We start from the raw sequence: 25,208 nt of genomic DNA on the forward strand, positions 1-25,208 counted from the left end.
ACTAAGTGGAAGGTTGTTAAGCAACACACACCTGTAATCAAATTACAGCCACTATTACCTGCTGCCTCAACTCTCAACATCCCACAAGCCAAAATGCACAAGGAAGAGATGAGTGGTTCACCACTACCACTGGGTTACCCAAAAGGCTACAGCATGTGGGGCTCTTCAATCTAGAAAAAAGGGCCCTGAGGGGGAGATGTACAAAATTATGCAGGGAATGGGTAGAGTGGATACAGGGATGTTCTTTTTCCTCTCATACAACACCAGAACCTGGGAGAGCCACTAAAATTGAGTGACAGGAGAGTTAGAACTGACGAAAGAAAATATTTCTTTGCCCAGCGGGTAATTAATCTGTGGAACCCCTTGCCACCAGGACATGGTGATGGCACTTTAATGCCTAGATGCCTTTAAAAGAGGATTGGACAGATTTATGGAAGAAAAGTCTATCATAGGTTATGATGGGTACATGCAACCTCCTGGTCTTAGAAGTAGGCTACCTCAGAATGCCAGATGCAAGGGATTGCTAACAGGATACAGGAATCTTGTGTGCTTCCCAAGGCATCTGGTGAGCTACTATAAGATTCAGGAAGCTGAACTAGATGAGACTTTGGCCTGATTCAGTGGGGCTCTTCTTATGTACTCACCAGCAATAGTGCCTCCAGTTGGTTTATGTACATCTCTTCGCAGGCCAAGAAATCTTTGAGTACCAACTTCCGCATATCCAGGCTTTTGCTGGCATCATGTTCACCCTAAAAGTAGAGGGGGTACAACATGTCTTTTAGAAATTATTACTTATCACCCTTACTTATCATCCCACTACAAGCTGGGAACCACACATTAATATGCATCATAACGAATAATTATGTGGCTTAATGACAGGACAACAATTTATATCACATATAAAGTATTTTGGCTGACATTTTCTGGAAGCATAATAAGATTCCAATAATTGAGAAAAGGGGTCGGATAAAAAAAAGAATGGGTCCATAGCTTGTGCCTTCTCCCCTTCCAACATTATTTATTCCGTCCCAGTGTTATTTAGCCTGTCTACAAGATCAACTGAGGTGGGTGATCCAATCTGCCCCTCTCCTTGCTTCCTGAATTTGAAGAGGTAGAGCAGAGTGGAAGAGGAAGTTGGTAGAGAAGAGGTGGGCTAGAGCTACTACAAATGTAATGAAAGAAACACATGTCAGGTTCTAGGAAAATATTATTCCCCCCTCCCCCAAAAACTTCTGATCCTTGATGGGACATTTCTTCAAGGATCATATTTCTCAAGGATATGTATTTGGATTCCCCAGAACAAACAGAGTGCTGCGCAATTATCTTGCAAAGAATCCTAAAATAATCTGGGAACCCCTTAACCAGCCACAGCAATAATGCTGGACAGTATCTTTCCAAAGAGGACATACATTTACTCCACACACAGCCAAGAATTCCATTTACAAAGCAAACTTATGCGTGTTCATTCAGAAATAAGCATCACTGTGTTCAGCAAGGCTCATTCCCCAGTAAATGTCACTTGGATTGCAGCTTTAATACTTTTTCCAAGCGCTCAGATTTCTTTATATACATTTTCTCCAAGAACTTTAACAATAGCCCTGTAAAGTCAGCCAGGATTTATCATCCATGTATTATAAAATTGGGAACTGGGATTAAGCCATTTCTGCCTGTGTTGCATATACACAACAGGGATCAAACAAGTACACCTGTGAGCTGGGCAAAAATGGGTTACCGGAGTGTGGTTTATCTTAGCCTATTTTTTTTAGATTGTGAGCCCTTTTGGGACAGGGAGACATTAGTTATTTGATTTTTCTCTGTAAACCGCTTTGTGAACTTTTCATTGAATAGCGGTATATAAATACTGTTAATAAAAATAAAAAATAATAATAATAGACCACCCAAAGAGTCTTGGCAGAGGTGAAATTTGAGTTGATGACCGGCCTGGCTATAACTTACACTACATCAGCAATATCTCGTAAACGTCTTGTTTGCTGCCAGTGCTAACTGGGAAAGAGGCACCTTTTAAAATGGTATTGTCATATATTGAGTGGGAGAAGAGCAACTGTCCCTCTTCAGTCCAGCATGGCATCATTTTTGCATTATTTTTTTTTTAAAGATTGTGAGCTCTTTGGTGACAAGATTGTGAGCTCTTTGGGGACAGGGGACTATTTATCTATGCAATGACTATCTTTTCGGAATGACTTTTTATTCAACAGCAGTATATAAATAGTCTTAATTTAAAAAAAGAAAAAAAAGAAAGGCCCCAATCATCTTTAAATCCTAATCAGCCAAGTGGGTTTAGCTAGATGGTGTGCTTTTAAAGCAGGTACAAATTGGGTGTACTATATACCTATGAGTCAAATACGAACAGGGAGAAACAGGCATTGTGACTATTAAATGGATAGAAGACATGCAACTCTGTTCCCATTCACAAATGCACACACACACACACACAGCAATAGTGCAAGCTGCCCCCATAGACAACTTTGCATCAGGGCAAAGAAAAAAATACCTTTGACTGACTCTCTCAACAACCAGCCTGCCTTTTCTGGCTGAACCTGAACATTTTCTTCTCTATCAACCCTGGTGCCGATCATTCCCCCCTCTCACTGTACTGATGAAGTCTGCTCCTCAATTATGTCCAGAGACTTTTTCATTCTCTCTCAAATCCTGCACAGCCTCTTTCTTTGTGAAAGCTCTCATTCCCCTCCCCCATTCACTGCCTTCATTTCTCAGCCTGTCTCGGTTCCTCACAGCTGGCCAGTTGAGGCTGTCACCTCAGGCAGTGGACTGATGGGGGCACCTGCCTGTCTGCCCACCCAGCTCTGCTGCTTCTCCCCCTCCATGACTTTGAAAAGGAAAAGCGGGAGTAGAGTGAAAGAGGATGTGCTGAGAAGAGGAAAGTGGTGGGTAAAACAGTCTGCTCTGTTTCCCTTTCGAATCTGGGGAGCTGCAGGAAGAGCACACCTGCAGCAAGAAAGCGCAGCACTTGATGCCTCTGATGCTGGGAGGTCTTAGGGTAGCCCTGCTACCTGTGCCTTTCACTTCACTATCTCCATCACCCATCTAAGTGCCTCCTGCTTCCCGAAACGGTTCTAATCTTTCTCCCTTGGTGCCCCTTATTTACTGAGTGTATTTATACCCCCTGCCTTCCACCATTCTGCGGGCATCCAAGGTGGCTAACAAGATACATAAACACACACTTCATCATAAAGCAATAGAAAAACAAACACCAAAACAGCCTCTGACAGAAAGGTTAGCAATTTTTTAGGGCAAAGGTGTCGGATGTGTAGTGATGATGTCATCACTGAACTTCTGGGTTGCAGAGCTCCAGGAAGTGGCTGTACAGAGCTCAACTTGGGAGGTGAAGCCCAATTTGCTGCACTCCAGTCAAGGGACAGCAGAGCTGCCTGCCCAGGCTCATGGGATGTTCCCTGTCCAGCATGTGGCAAACTGAGTGGGAGACCAGATGACTTTGGGTGGCAGGCCAGATCTAGCCTGTGGGCTGTCAACTCCTGCTTCAACACATATTAACAACAGTAAACAACAACAAAACCATCAAAAGTAGCAAAAACACAATAGAGCTGCAACAAAATAGCAAAAAGTACAAAAAACAATAAAAGTAAACAAAAGCAGCAGTAAAACGTTCATAAAAGGTCACATGCATATGGCAACAAGTTTGGTAAAAACTACAGAACACTCAATCATAATAGACCCACCTAATTAAGAACGTAAGAAGAACCTCAATGGATCAGGCCAAAGGCCCATCTAGTCCAGCTTCCTGTATCTAACAGTGGCCCACCAAATACTTCAGGGAGCACACAAGACAACAGACACAACCAATTATAAGTCAAATATCAACCAAAATAAAAAAAAGGTTTTACTCCCCACTGGAACATCTTGAGGGAGGTTCTTAAATTGCAAGGGAGAAAGTTCCATAACTGTGGTGCCACCTCAGGGAAGACCCTACTCCTTGCCACCATCCCCTGACTTCCAACAGTAGCGAAGAATGCAGAAGGGTCCTCTCTGATTATCTCAGGGTGTGAGCCAGCATGTTTGGGAAGAGGTGGCCTTCCAACTAACCTGATCCTCAGCTGTAAAGGGTTATAGCCGGAGCCTTGAATTAGGCCCAAAATGAACTGGAACCAGTACAACTACTGGAGCAGAAGTCTGACAGAATCAAACTGCCAAGTCCCAGTAACCACACGGGCTGCCACATTCTGCACTAATTGCAGACTCCAGACTGTCTTCAAAGGCAGCCCCATGTAGAGTACATTACATGTCCAGAACATTTAGAGCACGTGTAACCAAGGCATGGACCACTGTGGCCAAGTCCGACCAACTCAGGCACGGCCGCAGCAGAGGAACCAGCCAAAGCTGGGCAAAAGGCCCCTGGCCACAGCCACCACCTGGAGACCCGAAGCAGCTGCAAATCCAAGAGAAGCCCCAAGCTGCACACCTGTTCCTACAGAGGGAGAGCAACCCTATTCAGAACAAGACGACTGCTGTTTTGTCTGGATTTAAGAACATAAGAACATAAGAACATAAGAACAGCCCCACTGGATCAGGCCATAGGCCCATCTAGTCCAGCTTCCTGTATCTCACAGCGGCCCACCAAATGCCCCAGGGAGCACACCAGATAACAAGAGACCTCGTCCTGGTGCTCTCCCCTACATCTGGCATTCTGACTTAACCCATTCCTAAAATCAGGAGGTTGCGCATACACATCATGGCTTGTACCCCATAATGGATTTTTCCTCCAGAAACTCGTCCAATCCCCTTTTAAAGGCGTCTAGGCTAGACGCCAGCACCACATCCTGTGGCAAGGAGTTCCACAGACTGACCACGCGCTGAGTAAAGAAATATTTTCTTTTGTCTGTCCTAACCCGCCCAACACTCAATTTTAGTGGATGTCCCCTGGTTCTGGTATTATGTGAGAGTGTAAAGAGCATCTCCCTATCCACTCTGTCCATCCCCTGCATAATTTTGTATGTCTCAAGTTATTTAAGTTAGCTTGTTAACCCACAACCAGTTCCCAACCACCTCCAGGTACCACTCCAAAACTCTAAATCCTCAGATGACCCCAGATGATGGTTTCAAGAATTAGCATGGGATACAAGATAGATTCTTGTGGCACTGTCTTGTTCGGCTCTCTTCCTCTCTGAACACCTACATTATGCTCTCTCTCTCTCCCTCCCTCCCTCTGGTTTACAGTCCTTAATCCACCCTCCCCAACCCAAATGAAGCCTAACCATATGCTCACACATTTGCCCCCTGTCACCACTGTGGTCGCCCTTTCTTCCCCACCCTCTAAGTTTAGTCCGCAAGTTCCTTGAGATACTGCACCCATCTGTTCTCTGCTGAGGTTTTTCCCCAAAGCGTCATGCAATCACAGCTTCTTGAAGAGCTTCCACTCAGGGACCTGCTGAGGCCTGACCCACTTTCTGATTCGAGCCAACCCCCTGAATGACTCCCACATCATGCCTCAGGCATCCCGTGGATCCAACCCTTTTCCCAGCCAACCACTCGGCCTCAGGGACGTGCCCACACCATGTCTGCCAGCCTGGGCCTGGCACACCCACTGGGAGAGTTGTTTTTTTTCCACAGGGAAAGAACAAAGCAGGTCTCCAGCTGCTTCAGAATAGGGTACAGTCCCAGCCTAGCTTCGTTCCCAAGACGGGGGGGGGGGGGGAGAAAAGGAATATTTCAAGCCTTAATTTGTATACCAGGCATCAAAACATTCCTCAAGCCAAGCCCTCTAAAGGGGTGGGAGGGGTCTGTAATTATCCAGCATGCAAACGAATGCCCTCTGCACATGTTCAGAGGTACAATCATTACCTCAGTACATTCAAGGTCTGAAGATTTGGAGCTGAACTCAGATTTGAGAAGAGGATGAATCAAACTGAGCCCTCAGATTATGGACCAGAACAACAATTTCCAGGCCATAATTGGTAAGAAGCCAGAACAGTGGTTTGCCTGTTTTCAAGCAGGCTTCCCCCTCCCAGCTCTCTGAGTAATCCCACTTGACACGGTTAGGCCAGAACAGGCACAAGGCAGGAATACCCTCCCTCCTTCCCAATCCAAACAAACAGAAAGCTCAGTGACTTCTGCCCTCCTGCCCCACAGGCATCTTTTTTTTACTCCAGAGTGGGAGACATGGGCAGTGCTGAGCCCCCACTTCTCCCTCCATACAACACAATCTCAGAACCAACTGGATGGGGGGGAGGGAGGATGAGACTGCCTTGTTCAGACAGCCTATTGCCACAGAATCCTTGGAACTGTTGAATAAGAAGACTGCTGCATTCTAACTAAGAATCTGGTCTCAGGATGTATAATAATAAGTATTGAGTCCTAACACTTCCCCTGTGACTACACAGAGTGCCTTTCCTTCCCTACCAAAGAACTGCAGCCACACATATCTGGAACTGGGATGGGGATCTGAGACAAGCAGTTGTGAAACACCCCCCGTCACCCCCACCCCCAGCACTTATTAAGCATAGGCCAAAGAGCAGTAATCCCTCCACCTCAGGGAACAGAGCAAGGGGGTGAATTAAGAGCAGAAGCCTTGATCACGAGCTGCAAGAAACAGTTCAGCCTCTCCACCACCCACCCCCGCATAGATCCTCTGACCACAGAGAGTCCGTTGGGTCCTTGTCATTTTTACACCTCCCGGAAACTCCTAAGCCAACTGTCCTTCAGTGGTGCCGACATCAGAGCGGGACCAACACCTGCCTCTGGCACACCAGAGGCAGACCAAACCAACATTTGCACTTGCAGCCAGAGTCCACTTCCATAAGCTGTGCTGTTAAATAGGAAGAGAATCCCAGGGGAGGCTGTGAGCCCCAGTACCCTTCTTTCTGATTATTGCCAAGTACCCCGCTTTCAAAGCCAGCTTGTCCAGTTCACAAACCGGATGGCCACCACCCCCTGGAAAGCATCCCCTCCTTGGGCCCACCTTCTCCAAGGCTGGAAAACTGGACCCCAATCCCAGGACTGTAGGGGTGCTGAGTGCTTCGTCATCTTCATCTTCCAAGACCTTATCAAGATAACGGATAGCTTCCTCTTCCTCTCGCATGGCCCGTCAGAGGCCCCAGCCGGGTGTGTTTTCGAGAGAGGGCCCCTAGAGCAAGGGGGCAGCCGGGCCTGGCACAGCCTTGGGAGCCTGGCACTGCCTTTCAAGGAAAGCAGCCATTGCTAAGCACCCTGGTCTGTGACAGAAAAGACACTTTCCCACCAGTAGCAAAAAAAAAAAAAAATTTCAAAGCCAAGAAACCAAACTCCTGTGGGAGAGAGGAAAAGAGAGGCCAAGCCAGTAACTGCCTGACTTAGTTTAACCCTTTCCTGGTGCCCGTCGTCGCTGTGCCCAGCTCTTGCTTCTTTGGCTCACTGGGTGTCTAATCTAGCTTGGCTCTGCCCTGCCCACCTGCCTGCTCCTTGCAGACAGGAAGTGCCGGCCTCGCCTTAGTAGGTGGGGCGACCCTCAAGGTCCTTATGGCAAAGGCTGCTCTGGCAGGAGAGCTGGAGAACTTGGAGGGGTCCCCTTTGAGGAAGCGCGGCTGCTTCGTGGTAAGGAAGGGCGGAGAGGGGGAGGGAAGAGGAGGAGGAGGAAGCGGTCTGCCAGATGAAAAAAGAAAAAAAAAACAGGCTCCGCTGGACGGCTGAAAGGGAAGAGGAAGGGGGGCTGGGTCCAAAACTAACAGCAGCAGCTAAGGTAGCATGTAGAGTAACCGGACACAATTGCCAACCGCAGTGCAGGAGACACAAAAGTAGGTAAAATTCTCTTTCGTGACACGAACTCAGGCTGAGCAAGCACTGGGTTTCAATAGCAGAACCACTTGTAAGCCAGAAGGTTCCTTACTCAAATTTGGCAACAAACTTGTTAGGCAAGACAGAGTATGCTCACGGTTCCATCTGTAATATGGGATTAAGACTGGTTTGGCTTGCCGTGCTGTTGTAAAGACTACTGTACAGCACATTGGGCACTTCAGAACACAGCTGGATATTCAGTGAAGCTTTTGGAAGGTAAACAAATATGTCTTCTAGTTCAGAAAGTATATCTTACTGCTTCTGTCTGAAAATTAGCAACACTTTTTAAATCCATCTGTAGGCACCTAAAATTTTGGGATTGGCACAGAAGAGAAATCAAAACATTTTTCAGATGTACAAAAGAATACACAAGTTTTTGAGTTATACAGAAATCTTTTTCAGGCTCAGGGAAGAGTTGTATCTGATACTCTTAATATTCTTAATTCTTAATAATATTATTCTTAACAATACCTGCATAAGAACTTGAGAGGGAGGCTGATTTTTTGAAAAATTGTCTTTTTTTCTAAGACCAAACACGACAAAAATTGCTCACAACAATCTTGGAACACAACAGCTGAGAACTAGATGAGGGTCACTCATAAAAAATACCAGTATGACAGATTCCCACCAGGGGCTCCCTAGAAGGGCGTCAGAGTACAAATGGCAGTCGCAAACATCTATTCCACACACACAAAATACTATTCTCACCTACAACAGAAAGAGAAACCACAAAACCACAATATTTGCATATAGAGCTCTTTTCATTTTCCCCCTCTCCTTTACTATACTCAGGGGGAGGGAGAGAGGATGGGAAGGGCTGCCCCGTAATTCCATTTCAGTGAGGAAGAGAAGAACAGACATATGCACTACCCTACACAACTAATGTGTTGTGTTAAGGACAACAGAAACCCATTGCAATGCACCACCGTAGACTTACATACACTGTGCACTAAGAAAAACACTAATTCTACACTAAGAAAAGCTGAATTCTGCAATGTATTATGCACATTCAGCCAGAGTGATTTCTACCTCATTTTGCATAATTTACAATGACTTTTTACCATTTTGTCTCACTCATTCAATTCCCTGTGTGGTGTGTGTGTTGAGTTCTGCAGGGTTCCAAAGACCTGGCCTTTGACTATTGAAATCCTGTGCAAACACACACACCCAGCTCTCTTCAGGAACTGCTACAGACATTGACAAGCATGTATACACATGCAGTCATATGGGTTAGAAACTTGATGTTTTGCTGCTGGCCGATTATAATCTACATTAGGACAAGGCTGGAATTGGGGGCCAATCAGACTAAAAATGGGTTGGATTAGGTGGGCGTGCTTGGTGGCAGTGAAGAAGCAGGTGCTGTACTGTACAGAAAAGATACGTTTTTGTTCATTGATGGTCTGGATTTATTTAGCAAGGGGGAGGCTACTTGCTTTCGTTTATCTTTATTGTGAATTTTTTTTTAACTTTTACTGTTTTTCAAGTTTTTGTGAGCTGCCTTGTGCTGCCTGTGTTAAGAAAAATGGCAGAGAATTAAATAATAATAATAATATCTTAAATAAAGATCAGACACTAAAGGGGATGGCAGAAGGAAGGAAGAAAGAGGGCAAGGATTATTTAATTATGACATTTTCCCCCATCCTTCCTCCAGGGAGAAAAGGCCATGTACATGGTTCTCCCCTTGTAATTTTTATCCTCTCAGCCACACAGCAAGGTAGATTAGGTTGAGAGATGGTAACTGCGCCAGGTCACCCACGCGAACTTTAGAACTGAGGGGGATTTGAACCAAAGCCTTCCTGTTCCTTGTACTAGTCCCATGCTTTAGCCCAGTTGTTCCCTAACATGCGGGGGTCATGGCACCCTGTCACAGTGGCGCCAGCAGGCAGCACTCCCCCAAATACGTGGGAGATACGTGGAAATAGCGTGAGACCTCGGGCCAGCCAAGATGGTGGTGTACAGGAGAGACAGGTTGTTGGGGACATCCTGCGGCGCCCCTGTGAGTCTGCCACAATGCCTAAGGGCATCGCAGCACACAATTTGGGAATCACTGGTAGCCATTTCACAACATCATCTCTTGCCAATGATATCACTACTTAGTACTTATATCGTGCTTTTCCAACATTCACAGTATTTTACATACAGTAATATACATTTTTTCCCCAATAATTCTTACAAGACACCTCTGCAAGTAGTATCACGTCCATATTGCAGATTTGGGGGATAAGGCTGAGATAGCAGCAGCTTACCAAAGGCCAACTACTGAGTTCATAGGCTGGTTTGAATGAGCGACTGCGCTACATTAATTTTCCATTCATGTTACAAGTGGGAAAGATGTTGCAAGTGGGAAAAGGGGGCAGGAAGAGGGCAGCAAAGGGAGCCAACAAGGAGATGCGCTGGCATGAAGCAAAGGAGGCAAAAAGGAATACATGCAGAGATGAAGGAGACACAGTCAGGGCAGAATGTTGGAGATCTTGTAATAAAATAAATAATAATGATTAAAACCTTAAAGCCAATGCAAAGTAGGAAAAGGAACTAGCAGCACAGGGACTTAGGGAACAGGGTTATACAATCACAGCATCAGCAGAGGAGAAAGATGAATTATTGTATTTTTCAATTATTTTTAAGTGTATATTTTTGCCTCCTCTCAAACAACTCTGAAGTGGCCAAAGCCATGGTTTCTGCCTTAACTGGAGAGGTTGAGCAGACAGTTCTGCTTGGCTCAGATGGCCTCAAGCTCACCATAGCTTCCACCCACCCAGGAAGGTCAGTGTGGAAGGAGTTAAATGCACAAACCGCCTGCTAAGAAAATCCAAAGGGCAACCAAGGAGGATTGAGGGTTTTAAGACTTGCAAATCCGCTCAGCTATGAGGGCTGTCTTGGCAAAAGTGGGGGATTTGGGGGGGGGGGGCATGCTCTTCTCACAAACCTTACCAAAATTGTATGCTGGTGCCCCCCTCACCTGCCATCTTAATTTGCCCAGATTTCAGCAAGAAGTCACTGAGAGTCCACTCCTACCAAATGTTCCAGCACCGATGCAACCGTGCCAAAGGGGCACTCACTGCATCCTGTGGCAGGGGGCAGTCATGGAGGCCTCCTTGAAGTAAGGGAACAGTGGTTCCCTTACCTTGGAGCTGTATTGTGGTTGCATCAGTACAGGAAAGTTGGATAGGACTGGGTCCTGTGAGATCCTCTTGGAAGGGTTCCAGGGAAAAGGGGCGGAACTCCACAGCACTAAACCCTGGAGCCCAGAGCTTGTGTGGCGTTACCAGAGACACAAGAGCAACAGGGCATTTCCAAGGCTACATACATAACCCTCTCCAGAAGAAAAACATATTTTGAAAAATTAATCTATGCCAGGGTAACGGGAATGCCACGCTATGAAAAGCTGAACTTTGCAATTTCAATAATTGTACAAGGAACACTACACACATCTTTTTGCACGCAACTCAAACTTCTACACACGTGTATTTGGTACAGCTTATTCCGTGTCCAGCACTCAAGGAGAGAGGGCGAAGAGCTACGCAGAGCAGTTATGCCCCACCATCTAGTTCAGCAACCTTTCTGGCTTCATAGGACTCGATACACTTTCAATTCCATCTGTGCCCCCTTAAGGACTAGAAACTTTAAAAAAAAGAAAGAAAATTGAGCTTCTAAGAATGTTGACTTTTGACAGCCTTCTGCTACATTCCACACTTGGAAGATGGAAAGTACACATGGTCCAAATTCTACATTGGAATTAGAACCCCTAGTACAAGCTGCAACCTGCCTACCCTTCTCTCTCAAAATGCCTACATAAGGAATGCATAGATCTAAACCAGTGGTACAGGTACTACCAGTGGTACTTGAGATGGTGTCTAGTGGTACTCATGGGACCCCTGGACACCCACCATTGGAACTTGACACAACAAACAGCGGTAGGAGACTCCAAAGCATGTTTTACAACACTGAAAAAAGACCTCCTGTCCACCCTGAACCTTTTACTGGTGTTTGTCACATCGCATCTGGTCTCCCAGAAGTAACTGGCAAAGATGTCACCAACAGCAACTTTAGGCAGCACTTCAAATAGGGGGGCCATGTGAAGTGGTACAGTGGAGGACAAACACTGAGAAACACTGATCTAAACCAAGACACTGTCAGCCTCCATTGCTTTCTCCTTCAACAGGGTGTGATGTTGCAACAGCTGCCCCTCTCAAACTCGTCTCATCCGTCTTTGGAAAAAGGAAGAGGAACGGCTTTTATTTTTAAACACACACTGTCTGAACATTGTTACCCCACAATGCAATGCACAAAATGAAAGAAAAAGCACAGACTAGTAAGTAAAACACTTGGAGGACAAACGTCACCGTACCAAGTTGTCTTTGCCATGTGCCCTACCATAACACAGATGCTAAAACTGGTGGAGAGTAACAGAACTTTCATAAGTCTCGGCAAGCATCTGGGGGAAGAAAGAGGGGGTACTGTCTGAAAGTGGCATTAGCTTCCTCAGAGGCTGCTTTTTCTGTATATGCCTTGGGGCTCCACTGGAGTTCGCCTTTATTTCTTGTAGCACACAGCATGCCGCTGGACCACAGTTTAAGACATACTGTGCTAGCCAACATGTTAGTAGAGTGGAAGTACTTACCAAAAAAAGGTTTCTAGCAGCATGAGGGGGAAATGGAAACCACCCAATGGTTGTATGCTGCTTTAAAAACTGTGGTCTCCCATAATCCTTCTCAGTCTTCTCTCTATTTCTAAAGAAGTTTCCCAAGTTGCAAAGAGGGGTAGAAATTCATAATCACAGATAGTTGCCCTAGAATCAAAGCCGCAGAACCCAAAAGAGTCTCCTGGAAGCTGGAAGTGACACCCCAAGAGGCAAAAACCATAGAGAAGACCACAGAGGTCACTGTGCCATGAGAATTCATAAATTGCTGAGCTGAATTTATTATAAATTGCTGAGCTCAACTACTGGAGAAGAACCTGAGCAACAGGTGACAGGAAACCAAACATTATCCACACATTTACAAGGGCAAAGCCAAGATCTCCCCGAACCCTCATTAATTTCCTACAGATTCAACATCCACAGAACAAATAAGCAACAGAGCTGTGAAAAACAAATTAGTTAAGCTTCTGCACCAAGGCAAATCAAATTTCACAACCAGAAAAACCAAATTCTGCAAGTTGTGTGCTACACAGCTAGGACAAACATGCATGATTTATTGCACTTTGCATAATTTTTCTGCTAGTCACAGGGAAAGGCAAGGACAAGGGAAGTCCTCACAAATTTTTCTGACTCCTCAGATTCTGAAGAAATTAAAATGTATGCAGATTCGAATTCTAAATTTAATGTCCAAATTCCAGAAAAACAGATAAATACTGTTTTGTCACATGGAAGGCGTACATATTGTTTTTCCCTACACGCAAGTCACATCTGTGCAATGGTCTACCTTGCAGAACTGTCCTCAGGATTACAAAGATAATTGTAAATGTAGGACTTCGAGTAGTTTAAACGCGTTACACAAATGATAGTTACTACTGTGTGAACCGTTTATTTTTAAACGGGATTCAGGAGAAACATGTTGGGGAGACAGCTATTTTTCTACCAGGAGGTATTAAACCTGTGATGCCATATCTAGGCCACTAGATGGGACAAGCAGCTCAGATCCATGGGCATGGGAAAGAATATTCACAAATGGAAGGGTCCTATTCCATTTAAACACCCTGCCCTGATCAAACTCTTAGGGGTGTTTTCTCCCTGCTAAAGCGTCCCCCCCCCCCCCGAATAAAGCTCTGCTTCACAAGGGAGCAGTCCCACAGCTCACAAGGAGAGCCCCACAGCTCAGCAGCAGAATTTGCATGCACTAAACCGCAGATTTGATCCCTTGCAAATAAAGTCAAAAAGGAGCTCGGGTAGCTTGGCTGAAAAATACCTCTCTGCTCCCAAGTTCTTGGCAAACCTCTGAAAGCTGGAGGACAGGTAAGCTAGATGGACCAATGGTCTGACTCAAGCCAAAAATCACCTTTATATTTTTAAGGAGGGAGTCAAACCAAATCTGGACCTGAACACGGACCCAAAGTTTTTTCCCCCCTCCCAGTGAACCAAATCTGAACTCATAGTTAAAACTTCTTAGTCACCTTGAACCCCGGGCCAACCCAGGCATCCTGGTGCTTGACTTGATGTGCCAAGTTTCCCCCCCCCCCGCCCCATCTTACTTAGTGATCTACAGCCTCTGCTCCTCTCACTCCCTGGAATGGAAAAGGAAGAGAGAAGAGGAAGAGAGAAAAATGGCCACGGTGCCAGAAGATTGGAGGATAGCAAATGTCACGCCTATTTTTAAAAAGGGAAAGAGGGGGGACCCGGGAAACTATAGGCCGGTCAGCCTAACATCCATACCGGGTAAGATGGTGGAATGCCTCATCAAAGGTAGGATCTCAAAACACATAGACGAACAGGCCTTGCTGAGGGAGAGTCAGCATGGCTTCTGTAAGGGTAAGTCTTGCCTCACAAACCTTATAGAATTCTTTGAAAAGGTCAACAGGCATGTGGATGCGGGAGAACCCGTGGACATTATATATCTGGACTTTCAGAAGGCGTTTGACACGGTCCCTCACCAAAGGCTACTGAAAAAACTCCACAGTCAGGGAATTAGAGGACAGGTCCTCTCGTGGATTGAGAACTGGTTGGAGGCCAGGAAGCAGAGAGTGGGTGTCAATGGGCAATTTTCACAGTGGAGAGAGGTGAAAAGCGGTGTGCCCCAAGGATCTGTCCTGGGACCGGTGCTTTTCAACCTCTTCATAAATGACCTGGAGACAGGGTTGAGCAGTGAAGTGGCTAAGTTTGCAGATGACACCAAACTTTTCCGAGTGGTAAAGATCAGAAGTGATTGTGAGGAGCTCCAGAAGGATCTCTCCAGACTGGCAGAATGGGCAGCAAAATGGCAGATGCGCTTCAATGTCAGTAAGTGTAAAGTCATGCACATTGGGGCAAAAAATCAAAACTTTAGATATAGGCTGATGGGTTCTGAGCTGTCTGTGACAGATCAGGAGAGAGATCTTGGGGTGGTGGTGGACAGGTCGATGAAAGTGTCGACCCAATGTGCGGCAGCAGTGAAGAAGGCCAATTCTATGCTTGGGATCATTAGGAAGGGTATTGAGAACAAAACGGTTAGTATTATAATGCCGTTGTACAAATCTATGGTAAGGCCACACCTGGAGTATTGTGTCCAGTTCTGGTCGCCGCATCTCAAAAAAGACATAGTGGAAATGGAAAAGGTGCAAAAGAGAGCAACTAAGATGATTACGGGGCTGGGGCACCTTCCTTATGAGGAAAGGCTACGGCGTTTGGGCCTCTTCAGCCTAGAAAAGAGACGCTTGAGGGGGGACATGATTGAGACATACAAAATTATGCAGGGGATGGACAGAGTGGATAGGGAGATGCTCTTTACACTCTCACGTAATACCAGAACCAGGGGACATCCACTAAAATTGAGTGTTGGGCGGGTTAGGACAGACAAAAGAAAATATTTCTTTACTCAGCGCGTGGTCGGTCTGTGGAACTCCTTGCCACAGGATGTGGTGCTGGCGTCTAGCCTAGACGCCTTTAAAAGGGGATTGGACGAGTTTCTGGAGGAAAAATCCATTATGGGGTACAAGCCATGATGTGTATGCGCAACCTCCTGATTTTAGGAATGGGTTAAGTCAGAATGCCAGATGTAGGGGAGAGCACCAGGATGAGGTCTCTTGTTATCTGGTGTGCTCCCTGGGGCATTTGGTGGGCCGCTGTGAGATACAGGAAGCTGGACTAGATGGGCCTATGGCCTGATCCAGTGGGGCTGTTCTTATGTTCTTATGTTAAGAGAAGGACAGAGTGGAAGAGGCAGTGTGGAAGGAGAGGACTGGTGGACTAGAGCGTGACACTAGCCCATCACTCTCCTCTCCTCCAACTTCTTTTCTATCCCATTCCCCCTCTTCCTTTTCCAGTCCTCGGAATGGGAGGGGAAGAAGCAATGCAGGAAAATGGGGGTGGGTGCCCCATGTCTCATGGCAGCTGGCTCTGCTTGAACTTGAATCAACAGTCTAAACCAGAGGTTCCCTAACTGTACATTGCAACACTCTGGGGTACCACAAGGCACTGCGTGGGATGTTTTGGGCCGCCAGCTGGCCGGCAACAAAACCACACGGAACACTACAAACAACGGTGGGAGGCTCAGCCCAGCATGCTGAGCAGCTGTGCTCCTGCATGCAATTTTTGCACACTGGGAAAGGCCCTTCAGCCCTCCCTGAGCATCATACCTCTGCCTGTAGCATCCCACACAGTCTCTGAATCTGAACATAGTTGGCAATGATGTCATTTCCAGGAGCCACACACTGCATTTGCAGCACACCGGAGGGGGGGGGGAGGCGTCGCGGGATGCCAAAGATTGGGAAGCACTGCTCTAAACACAACATGTGGTAACCAGTCCAAAATAAATGGGTCAATAATCAGGCACACAGTTTGCAACTCTATACTTGGGGCCCAAGCCTATCTCCCCCCCATGCCTATGCAGCTATGCCAAAATGGCTTGCGCTGCATCTTGCCTGGGGAAGTAGTCATGGAGATCTCCTCTTTGAAAGGGAACAAATGTTCCTTTACCCAGGGATAAGCCTCCGAGGCCCAGTCAGGCCTACTCTGATCTGTGTCAGCTAAATCACTGGCAAAAGTCTGCGTGGGACCAGGTCAGGGAATCGGGTCCAGGAAGGGGGCATGGATTTGACAGATGCTGCTCCAGTGCTGGCACCCAAGAAATGAAAAGTGCTTCTGGTTTAGAGGTAAGGACGAAGGTGAGAAGGAGAAGGATACAGATATACAAAGGATTCCAGCAACATGACTGTGAGCATGAAAAAAACCAAGGTGCCAGTTAGCATTTTTTTTTTAAATGACAGCGTTGGTTGTTACATTTGGTAAGACAGAAACATTTCACATTAAAAGCATGATCTGTGCTTCCAGCTGCTAGCAGCCTCTTTGCAATCTCTTAGAAAGATTGCCAGCGTAATCAAAAGGACTTACAAGCCTGTCTCAAAAATTCAGATACAGCTTATGAATGTAGCCAACTTAGCATAAACACAAAAAGACCGTTTTTCACTCAAGCATATGGGAAACATTTTCTATATTCCAAAACTGAGCGCATGAAAGTGCATGCAGTTCAGATCAAAAAATGGCACAAAACTGTTGAAATGCAGTTGTGAATGCACCTCCCTGCAAGGGCATCAATCAATATGATAACCATATGACACAAGCAAATTTAAAGCCACATTTCAGTCTCTCATATGTACACAAAACAGCAGGTAAGGGGATCAAAAGCACTTTGAGTGCAATACGGAAACTCTGTCTCTGTAACAGAGACACTTCATGCATTCAAATGCCTCCAAACCCAAGATTCTCAGGCCTTCCTTCACAAAGTTTCAACTTCAGCCATGCTCAGATTTCATCAGGAAAAGTATTCAGTGGTGTAGCCTTGTAGGCCTGTTGCAGCAACCCAGTGTACAGCTTGTAGCTGAAGACTGACAGATTTATATCGGCTTATACATTTGTGCATGACAGTCCACTTCATCAGATGCAAGACAGTAAAAACAGTTCTCCACCAACACCAGCATAGCTGGGCCGCCCCAATGCACACCGATCGTCCTGCTGCCCCCTCCGCCCCGCCCCCTCCACACCAGAAATAATTGCAGTGACTTAATGAAATCACTGCAATTACTTCTGGAACTCTCTGGGCTAGGCTGCCTACTTCAGAAGACCATACTGACAATGACTGCGGGGGCAGACAAGAGAGACTTCTTGAAGAACCAGGCAGCCTAGGTCGGAGCGGCTTGGCTGCAAGTGGGGGGAGGGGGGAGGCCCAGGGCAACTAGATTGCCATGGCAGGGAAGTGCTGCCCAGGGTCACAGCATCCCTGTGATGCCCCCCCACGTATGCAACTGCCCACCACCACCTTAGTTCAACAACAGAAAAGGAAACTTACCAACTGTAGAGAAGATAACCTATTCACTGAGATCAGGTGTCAAGAACACAGGGATACAGGCACAGAGCTGACCCAATACCTTCCAGCACCTAAGGCAGTGTGCCAAAGCACATCACCCAGTTCATCTGGTGATGCGCACCTTCTGCTCCTTCCATTCCCTGGATTGGAAAAGGATGAGGGGAACAAAACAGAAGAGGGAGTGTGGAGGACAGGAGAGTGGTCAGCAACCACAGTATCTCCTGGATCTAAAAAGGAAGAGGGAAACAAAACAGATGATCTGGCTAAACACTCTCCTCCGCACTTCCTTTTCAACTTTGACCCCCTCTTCCTTTTCCAATCAAATGGGTGGGAAGAGGAGAAGAAGCAGGTGCAAGTGGCAGACAGTCTGCTGCCTGAGGCAACCACCTCAGCCAGTCTCATGAATGGGCCAGCCCTGGCTAAGCAGAAAATAGGTCATGATCTACTGGTAGATATCCTGATGATGTGTAGTCAATCAGCAAGGGTTTCTGACTCCTAATTGTTTAACTGCAGCATCTGCAACAAGAATACGTTGCAGTCCTCAACTAGGCTGCTGAAATAAAGCCTGGAGGGAAAGCCAGTAGGGGATTTGTCTGTGAAAAATTCCTCAGAAGCATGCTGTGTCTTAATACTAAGTATATGTCCACCTCCCAGAGCTGCTACTTTGCATCTGAGATCAGTTGCTAGACCTCAGAGTTCTAGTCAAAAACTAAGGGGATCAGGCATGCCGGAAAGTTTGCCCACCTGTACTCTGAAAGCACTATACAGGCGCTAGGTCTTACAAAATGGAGCAGAAATGATAGAGATGTATAACGTATATGAAGTACTCTGAATACTCGAAAGAGCTAGACCAGGGGTGCTCACACTTTTTTGGCTCGAGAGCTACTTTGAAACCCAGCAAGGCCCGGAGATCTACCAGAGTTTTTTTTACAATGTTTGCACCATCATAACATATAACATTTATGTATACAATGTATGTTGGTGTACCTTGAGCCCCACTGAGTATAACAGGACTTACTCCTGAGTAGACATGCCTAGGATTAGGCTGTTTGGCTGCAATCCTAGCCACACTTACCTGGGAGTAAGCCCCATTGAGTACAATGGACCTTACTCCTGGCGTTTCCTCCCAGAGGCACCTGAAGGGGGGGTCGGCACTCCGCGATCTACTCATTTTGCCTTGCGATCTACCGGTAGATCACGATCCACCTATTGAGCACCCCTGAGCTAGACAGTAGCAATATGTTTGCAATTCTTAAAAATGAAATACCTTGTGGGGCTGCCACTACTTACCATGGTGCCCAGGCCATCCGTAGGCGTGGGCAAGACGCTGTCAGTGCCGTCACCGCCACCGCTGCTCTCTTGGCCACGAGCGCTGAGCTGGGGGGACATGGTGGGCGATTCATCAATGTAAGGCATTGTCTCCGAGCTGCCAGGTGGAACTTTGGGTTCCTCATTGCCCTCGGCATCGTATTCCTCTGTTCCATAATTGAAATCTGTCAAGAGGAAGCAGAGAGGCCGGTCAGTTGGTCAACAGCATTTGAAGGGATGCGTAGCACCTGATCAGGTGCAACTGGTCTTGGGCCATCATAGGAGCAAATACGACAAAGTTCCTTTTTTCGCGCCCCCAGCTGTGAATCACATACACACAAAGGTTGTCTTGTGAAGTCTAACATACCTGCTCTTGTATAAGCTTTGACAGGCGGAACCAGGGCAGCTCAACCAGATTCACTGCCCAATGCAGAGTAATTCCCTTTACTCACTGCTGCCACCATTGCCAGGGGCACACACTCCTCCAAAAAAGGGGGAAGCTCCTTACCTCCTTGCCATGCTCTGTCCTTGCATGTGAGGGCAGAACACTGGGAGGGAAGTGGATTATTTTTTTGATTCTCTGTTTTCATGTTCTCACCCTTCTTTAAAAAAAACAAAAAAAACCCTCCTTCCCAAGACCAGGGTAAAGTTGGGTTAGAATTCTTCTCTCCAACATGCTTTGTAAATAAAAAGGACTTTCGGAGAGAGATCACATTCAAACATGTAACTACAACCCCACCTGCTCACTCAGTACTGAAGGGGCAAAAGAGCTTGAAAAGAGCTCCCTCACCCTTCCCAAACCTACTTGTGTATGGCACAGGGATTCTAACTCGCATTAGTGAATTATTATTGTTATCATTAATACAGTGCTATCAGCATACATCAGTGGTCTCCAAACCGCAGACTGCTGTGTTAGGAAAAAGCAGCCTGGGCACCATGTGGCACTTTCTGTTCTTCACTGCAGCCTCCTATCTTTCCAGTCAATCTTATCAGAAACACACCATGCAGCTGCTTCTGTTGCCTGTCGCCCCAACAGGCTCTGCACCCCAATTTCCAGGCCTGAGCACCTGCCCAGCATATGTTTCTGACAAGATCAGCTGAAAAAAAACAGGAGGGTGTGGCATGGAACACAAAGCACCATGCCCAGATGGCTTTTTCCTCATGTTGGATTCGGCCCTTGGTTTGATGACTATTGGAATACATGATGCTTTACACAGAATGACAGGACAGGTCCCTGCCCTGAGGGGCTTACAATCTATAGAAACATTGGGGGGGGGGAGAAGAGAGAGGGGAAATGAGAACAGGGTAAGCAGGATTAAAATATGCAATTGTTTCAGTTACAAGTACTTCAGCTGAGTTGCAGTCGCGAATGGGGACTAAAGTTTCACAGAAAATATGAGTTTTAAGAAGGGATTTGAAGAAAGTAAGAGGGAGGCATTGTGCAGGTGTTCCAAGAGGTCAAGGAGTGATAATTATTCCTGACTAATTAATAAGGGAGAACCTTGCAAACAGGGTGTTTGTGGATCTAGAACTTCTGGGTTTATTGTTTTAAGCACTGTTTCTAAGCTGAATTTTTTTCCTTTTTGTTTCCAGAAAGAAACAGAGATAAATCCAGCAGACTGTTGGCAACCTTCAGTCTCGAGAGACTATGGTATCGCGCTCTGAAAGGTGGTTTTGGAACATCGTCTAGTGTGGCTGAAAAGGCCAATTCAGGAGTGACAATCCCTTCCACAACGGGAGCAAGTGCAGTCTGTCCCTGGTCTGTCTCCCTGGCTATGGGCCTTCCTTCTTTGCCTCTTAGCCTCAGACTGTTGGCCAAGTGTCTCTTCAAACTGGGAAAGGCCATGCTGCACAGCCTGCCTCCAAGCGGGCCGCTCAGAGGCCAGGGTTTCCCACTTGTTGAGGTCCACTCCTAAGGCCTTCAGATCCCTCTTGCAGAAGTCCTTGTATCGCACATGTCTGTTTCCATGCAGCATGTCTAAATCCAGCAGGACTACACAAAAAGGGATCAAAAACCCCACCCTGCCCAACTATACCCAGACAGGAACAGCCACCGACCAGCTGCATACTGGGAAAGACTGTGAAATTATGGCAGATTGCACAAGCTCTCGCACACATATAGCACTTGACCACACAGAGTCATACAAATAGACATGTGCTCAGACGCAACGCTGTGTCTGTGAGGAAGATGGCGTGGCCGTGTGCCAAACAGCCGCCTCTCCTCCCCCCAGCACTATCAACCCCCCTGACCAATGCACCCCCGCCCAAAACCTCTGAGCCACCCACTCAGTACCCAGTCAAGCGTATGTCCCTGGCTCCCTCCCCCCTGCCTGACATACTTCCCCACATTTGCACAATTAACCATGCATCCTTGACTTGACTGCTGCTTCGAATCCTCGATTACGTGCACCAGCTGGTCATGCCAAAACACAAGACCACAACCAGAGCATCTTTGCAAAGAGGCAGATAAAGTGAGGGAGATGGGAGTCGTTTCCCTTTCCATACTAGAAGTGGGACAGGGATAGGATTGAGATCATGTATACCTACGAAAACCATACATTCAGACCCTGCATGAATGTAAACCAAGCTCTGTGGCAGGAAAACCCGAAACTTGCATGAATTATGGCAATGATGAAGCATATCAGCTTGATCAGCATAATTTACTCCCCCTCTGCTATTCACTGGGAGGGGCACTAGCAAAAGATTACCTAAAAGTGTGAATGCAGGCATGGTTTTGCACCAACTAACACTACCTCAAGCATAGTGCATTCTGGTCGAACAGTTCTCTCACAAAAGAAAACATGGGTTGATTACCCCTTATCTGAAATTCCAAAAACCAGAATGCTCCAAAATCCAGAACTTTTTGAGCATCGACATGTGACCTCATGTAATGAGTTGTGGATGCCAGCCAGATTAGCACAAGGCATGCTGAGGAACTACCCAGTTGAGGAAGCCAGCCATGCTGGGCAGTTGCAACTCAGAAGGTGGCACAAAGCTGAGCAGATGCCCTTCCAGGGGATGAAGGAAGCCTCATCCACACCAGGTGCGGACAATACATGTGCAGACTGCACATGCTGACAGCAGGTGGCTTCTTTACCTGCGTTAAGGCCTTGTGTTCATTTCCATGTATCTCTAGTTGAAAGATCCTTGCATACATAGGATGATGCCCCACATCGGGCCAAGATGTATGCACATTTAGACTTGGGTCCTTTCCCATCCCCAAGATTTCTCAGTTAATGCAAATATTCCAAAACCCAGAAAAATCCAAACCACTTCTGGTCCCAAGCACTTTGGATAAGGGACACTCAACCTGTAGTATGGTGTCACAGTTAAAAAAGCACTGGATGTAGACAAGGGAGACTGATACAAATTTTCAATCAGCCAAGAAGCTCAACCTTGGACCAACCATTCTGTCTCAGACTAATCTACTTTATAACACACACACACGCACGGACGCACGGACGCACAGACAGAGCAGTGCTGCATGGTTGGGCTCTGATACTCAGGAGCTGGTACACAAATTCATTAAATAATCCTTGATTTCATGTTCCTTGAATTGACTCCACTGAGGAAAACAACCCTGTGGGACTTTATCTGTAAAGCCCCTTTCCTACATGCATTACATCAAATAGTAAACGCATAATACATGAATCAGTCTTTACTCAGATTCTGAATGATCTTAGGAAAACACCAACAATTGAGTCCAAGTTTGCAGGCAGGTTCTGCCATCTCCACAAGAATGTGCCTTGGCTCACTTACTTGAGCTGTCAGGTATTCAAGAGCATACAAAGTGTCTGGGTGTTGGTCCCTGCCTGAGGCAACCCAGGTTAATTCAGTGAGGCCTAGGAAGTTAAAGGAGGGAATAACTTTGGCCTGTGGACGTAATGCCTCAAATTGTTCAGGTAACATCAAACGGCCCTCACACACGTCAGAGATGCTCTCAAAGATGCTATTGTACATTTCTGAGTTCTCAAAACATACTCAGTATTTTGAAAGAGGTACTGTGTACACATGCAAATGTATAATAAAAAGGACAAAGTATAACTAGACCTCTGTGTTCTCAACTCTCTTTGTTGAAAACGAAATAAGGACTGAAATTTGCATTACAAATCCTCTTTGCAAGGGCAGGGCAGCTGGGGTGTCACAAGATTGGGAGGGGTGGGCAAGGGAAGAAAAAACAATCCTGCAACAATTCCCTCTTCCTTGCAGTCATGAAGAGTCAGGGTCTCTGCTTGATTTCTATGGCATCTGATCTCCTTAGTGAGTTCCCTGTTCAACTTGCTCACCACCATATCAAGAACCCCTGTGCACCATGGAACAACAACAACAACAACAACAACAATAATAATAATAATACATGAATTTATATACCGCCTTTCTTGGTCGTCAGATTTCTCCTCAGACTTTATTCAAGGCGGTTTACACGGGCAGGCTGTTCTAAATCCCCATAAGGATTTTTACAATCGAAGAAAGGTTCTATCTTTCAAGAACCACAACATTTCAGATAGATCTTTTTGATCTGGTATCACATTCTGGCCTCCGGTTTCCTCCCACGCAAGCTGACAAGCAGCTCCTTCATCTCTCACATGGAGGGCAGCCAAGACACTTCTTCGCTCACACCAAAGAGCAGGTGGAATAATTTGGCTCAGCTTGTCAGCTGCTTCAGGGTCTCACCATTCACGGTGGTGGCCTCGAACTGGCGACCTGCGGATGTTATCTTCAGGCAAACAGAGGCTCTACCCTCTAGACCAGACCTCCTGCCCACTGGTGTGCCACTAATGGTCCACAGGTGTGCCACAGGAGTTTGGGGGAGGGTCATTTATTAGTAGGACCGCCCATCACCAGCAGTGTGGTGTGCCTTAATTGTCAAAAAACTGATGATGTGCCCTGAAAATTTTAGTGTCTTGTGCTTGATTTAACAGACCTCGATTCAACAGACTTGTATGCTTCTTTAAAAACTAGTTCTAGGTTTTGTGCATGTGCATTTCCACTGTCAAACACATTCAGATTTAACAGACTTTCAGACTTAATGACAACCTTTTCTCACATTAGTCCACTAAATCAAATGTATAACTAAACTGAAGATTCATAAAATCAGTAACAAATTTAACACCAACTCACTAATCACAGAATAGGATCCACACTTGGAGGGGAAAAAACCCACTCACTTATTTTTCCCTCTGCCCAAGATTAATGGATACACAAAACACACACGTAAGCTGGACCTAGCCTCCTTCCTCCTAAATTTTTCAAACATGACTACTCCGAAAAGTCCCCCTGCCCCTATTTCATCCTTATCAGACACTGCTGAAGCAAAGACCAGCATTGGGGTCCTCTCTTAAGCTCCATCTTGAGCCCCCTAAATCCCATTCCTCCTGCCCTTGTGCTATGGTGCCAGCCTCCCATCATGAACCCACACATCGCTCCTGTTGCTATCGGCTTGAGGCCTGTGCCGTTGCCATGGCAACTGTCTCCTGCTGCATCCTCCTCAATGCAGTTTCTGCAGCTGGAAGCTGCACGGGTACCCACTCGCAGGAGGTGGGATAACACATACGCCTGAACACCCTAATCGTGCCACCCCCAAGGGAGTGAGGGAGACAGTGAGGGCAACACTTATGCCTCCCTCCACCCCGTATCTAGGGGTGGAACATCCTGCTCTGTGGGCCTTCATGCTCTGATAGCTCTTAAGAGATTCATGGAAGCTCTGATTAGGGCAGATAGAGTTCAAAACTCAGAAAGGAGTGGAAAGCAGAGAGAGAGAAAGGAGCAGAGAGAGAAATGAGACCCATCTTTTTCCAAATAATGAATTTCATTAGTACTAAACGGCCTGAACTACTTGCAATTTACAGGTTATCAGGACATCAAGACAGCATCGTCAGACATTTCCAACAGGGTGCAGGAGAAATGCATTCATTTTCTATACCTGTTCTCCTACACAAACTAACATTTATTATGATCTTGGCACGAACCATCCAGTTTTGCCATATCAGGGTCAGTCTTACCGAATCATCGACTTCAGGACATCTAGTTAAACTACCCTTCTGCCCAAAGGCAGGATGAAAATCATCCAGCAGTCGCACCCCAAACCCATGCAGCCAG

The 25,208-nt window shown here is 46.4% G+C and overlaps 1 protein-coding gene across 2 annotated transcripts in view; it reads right to left on the minus strand.

The window, feature by feature from the left end:
- ABR (ABR activator of RhoGEF and GTPase) overlaps positions 1 to 25,208 on the minus strand; it is a 138,338-nt gene that overhangs the window by 70,745 nt on the left and 42,385 nt on the right. Inside the window, exons 2-3 of one of the 2 annotated variants that reach the window (XM_066634796.1) lie at positions 19,092 to 19,294; positions 645 to 749 (exon numbers count right to left, since the gene is read on the minus strand). In XM_066634796.1, coding sequence (XP_066490893.1) covers positions 645 to 749; positions 19,092 to 19,217 — 231 coding nt within the window. In that variant the 5' untranslated portion in view covers positions 19,218 to 19,294. Of the gene's footprint in view, positions 1 to 644; positions 750 to 6,955; positions 7,560 to 19,091; positions 19,295 to 25,208 lie in introns of those variants that run through there. The other variant, XM_066634795.1, reaches the window with a different exon arrangement.

This window comes from Tiliqua scincoides, chromosome 8 (genome assembly GCF_035046505.1).
Source record: "Tiliqua scincoides isolate rTilSci1 chromosome 8, rTilSci1.hap2, whole genome shotgun sequence".
In the NCBI taxonomy this organism is placed as follows: domain Eukaryota; kingdom Metazoa; phylum Chordata; class Lepidosauria; order Squamata; family Scincidae; genus Tiliqua; species Tiliqua scincoides.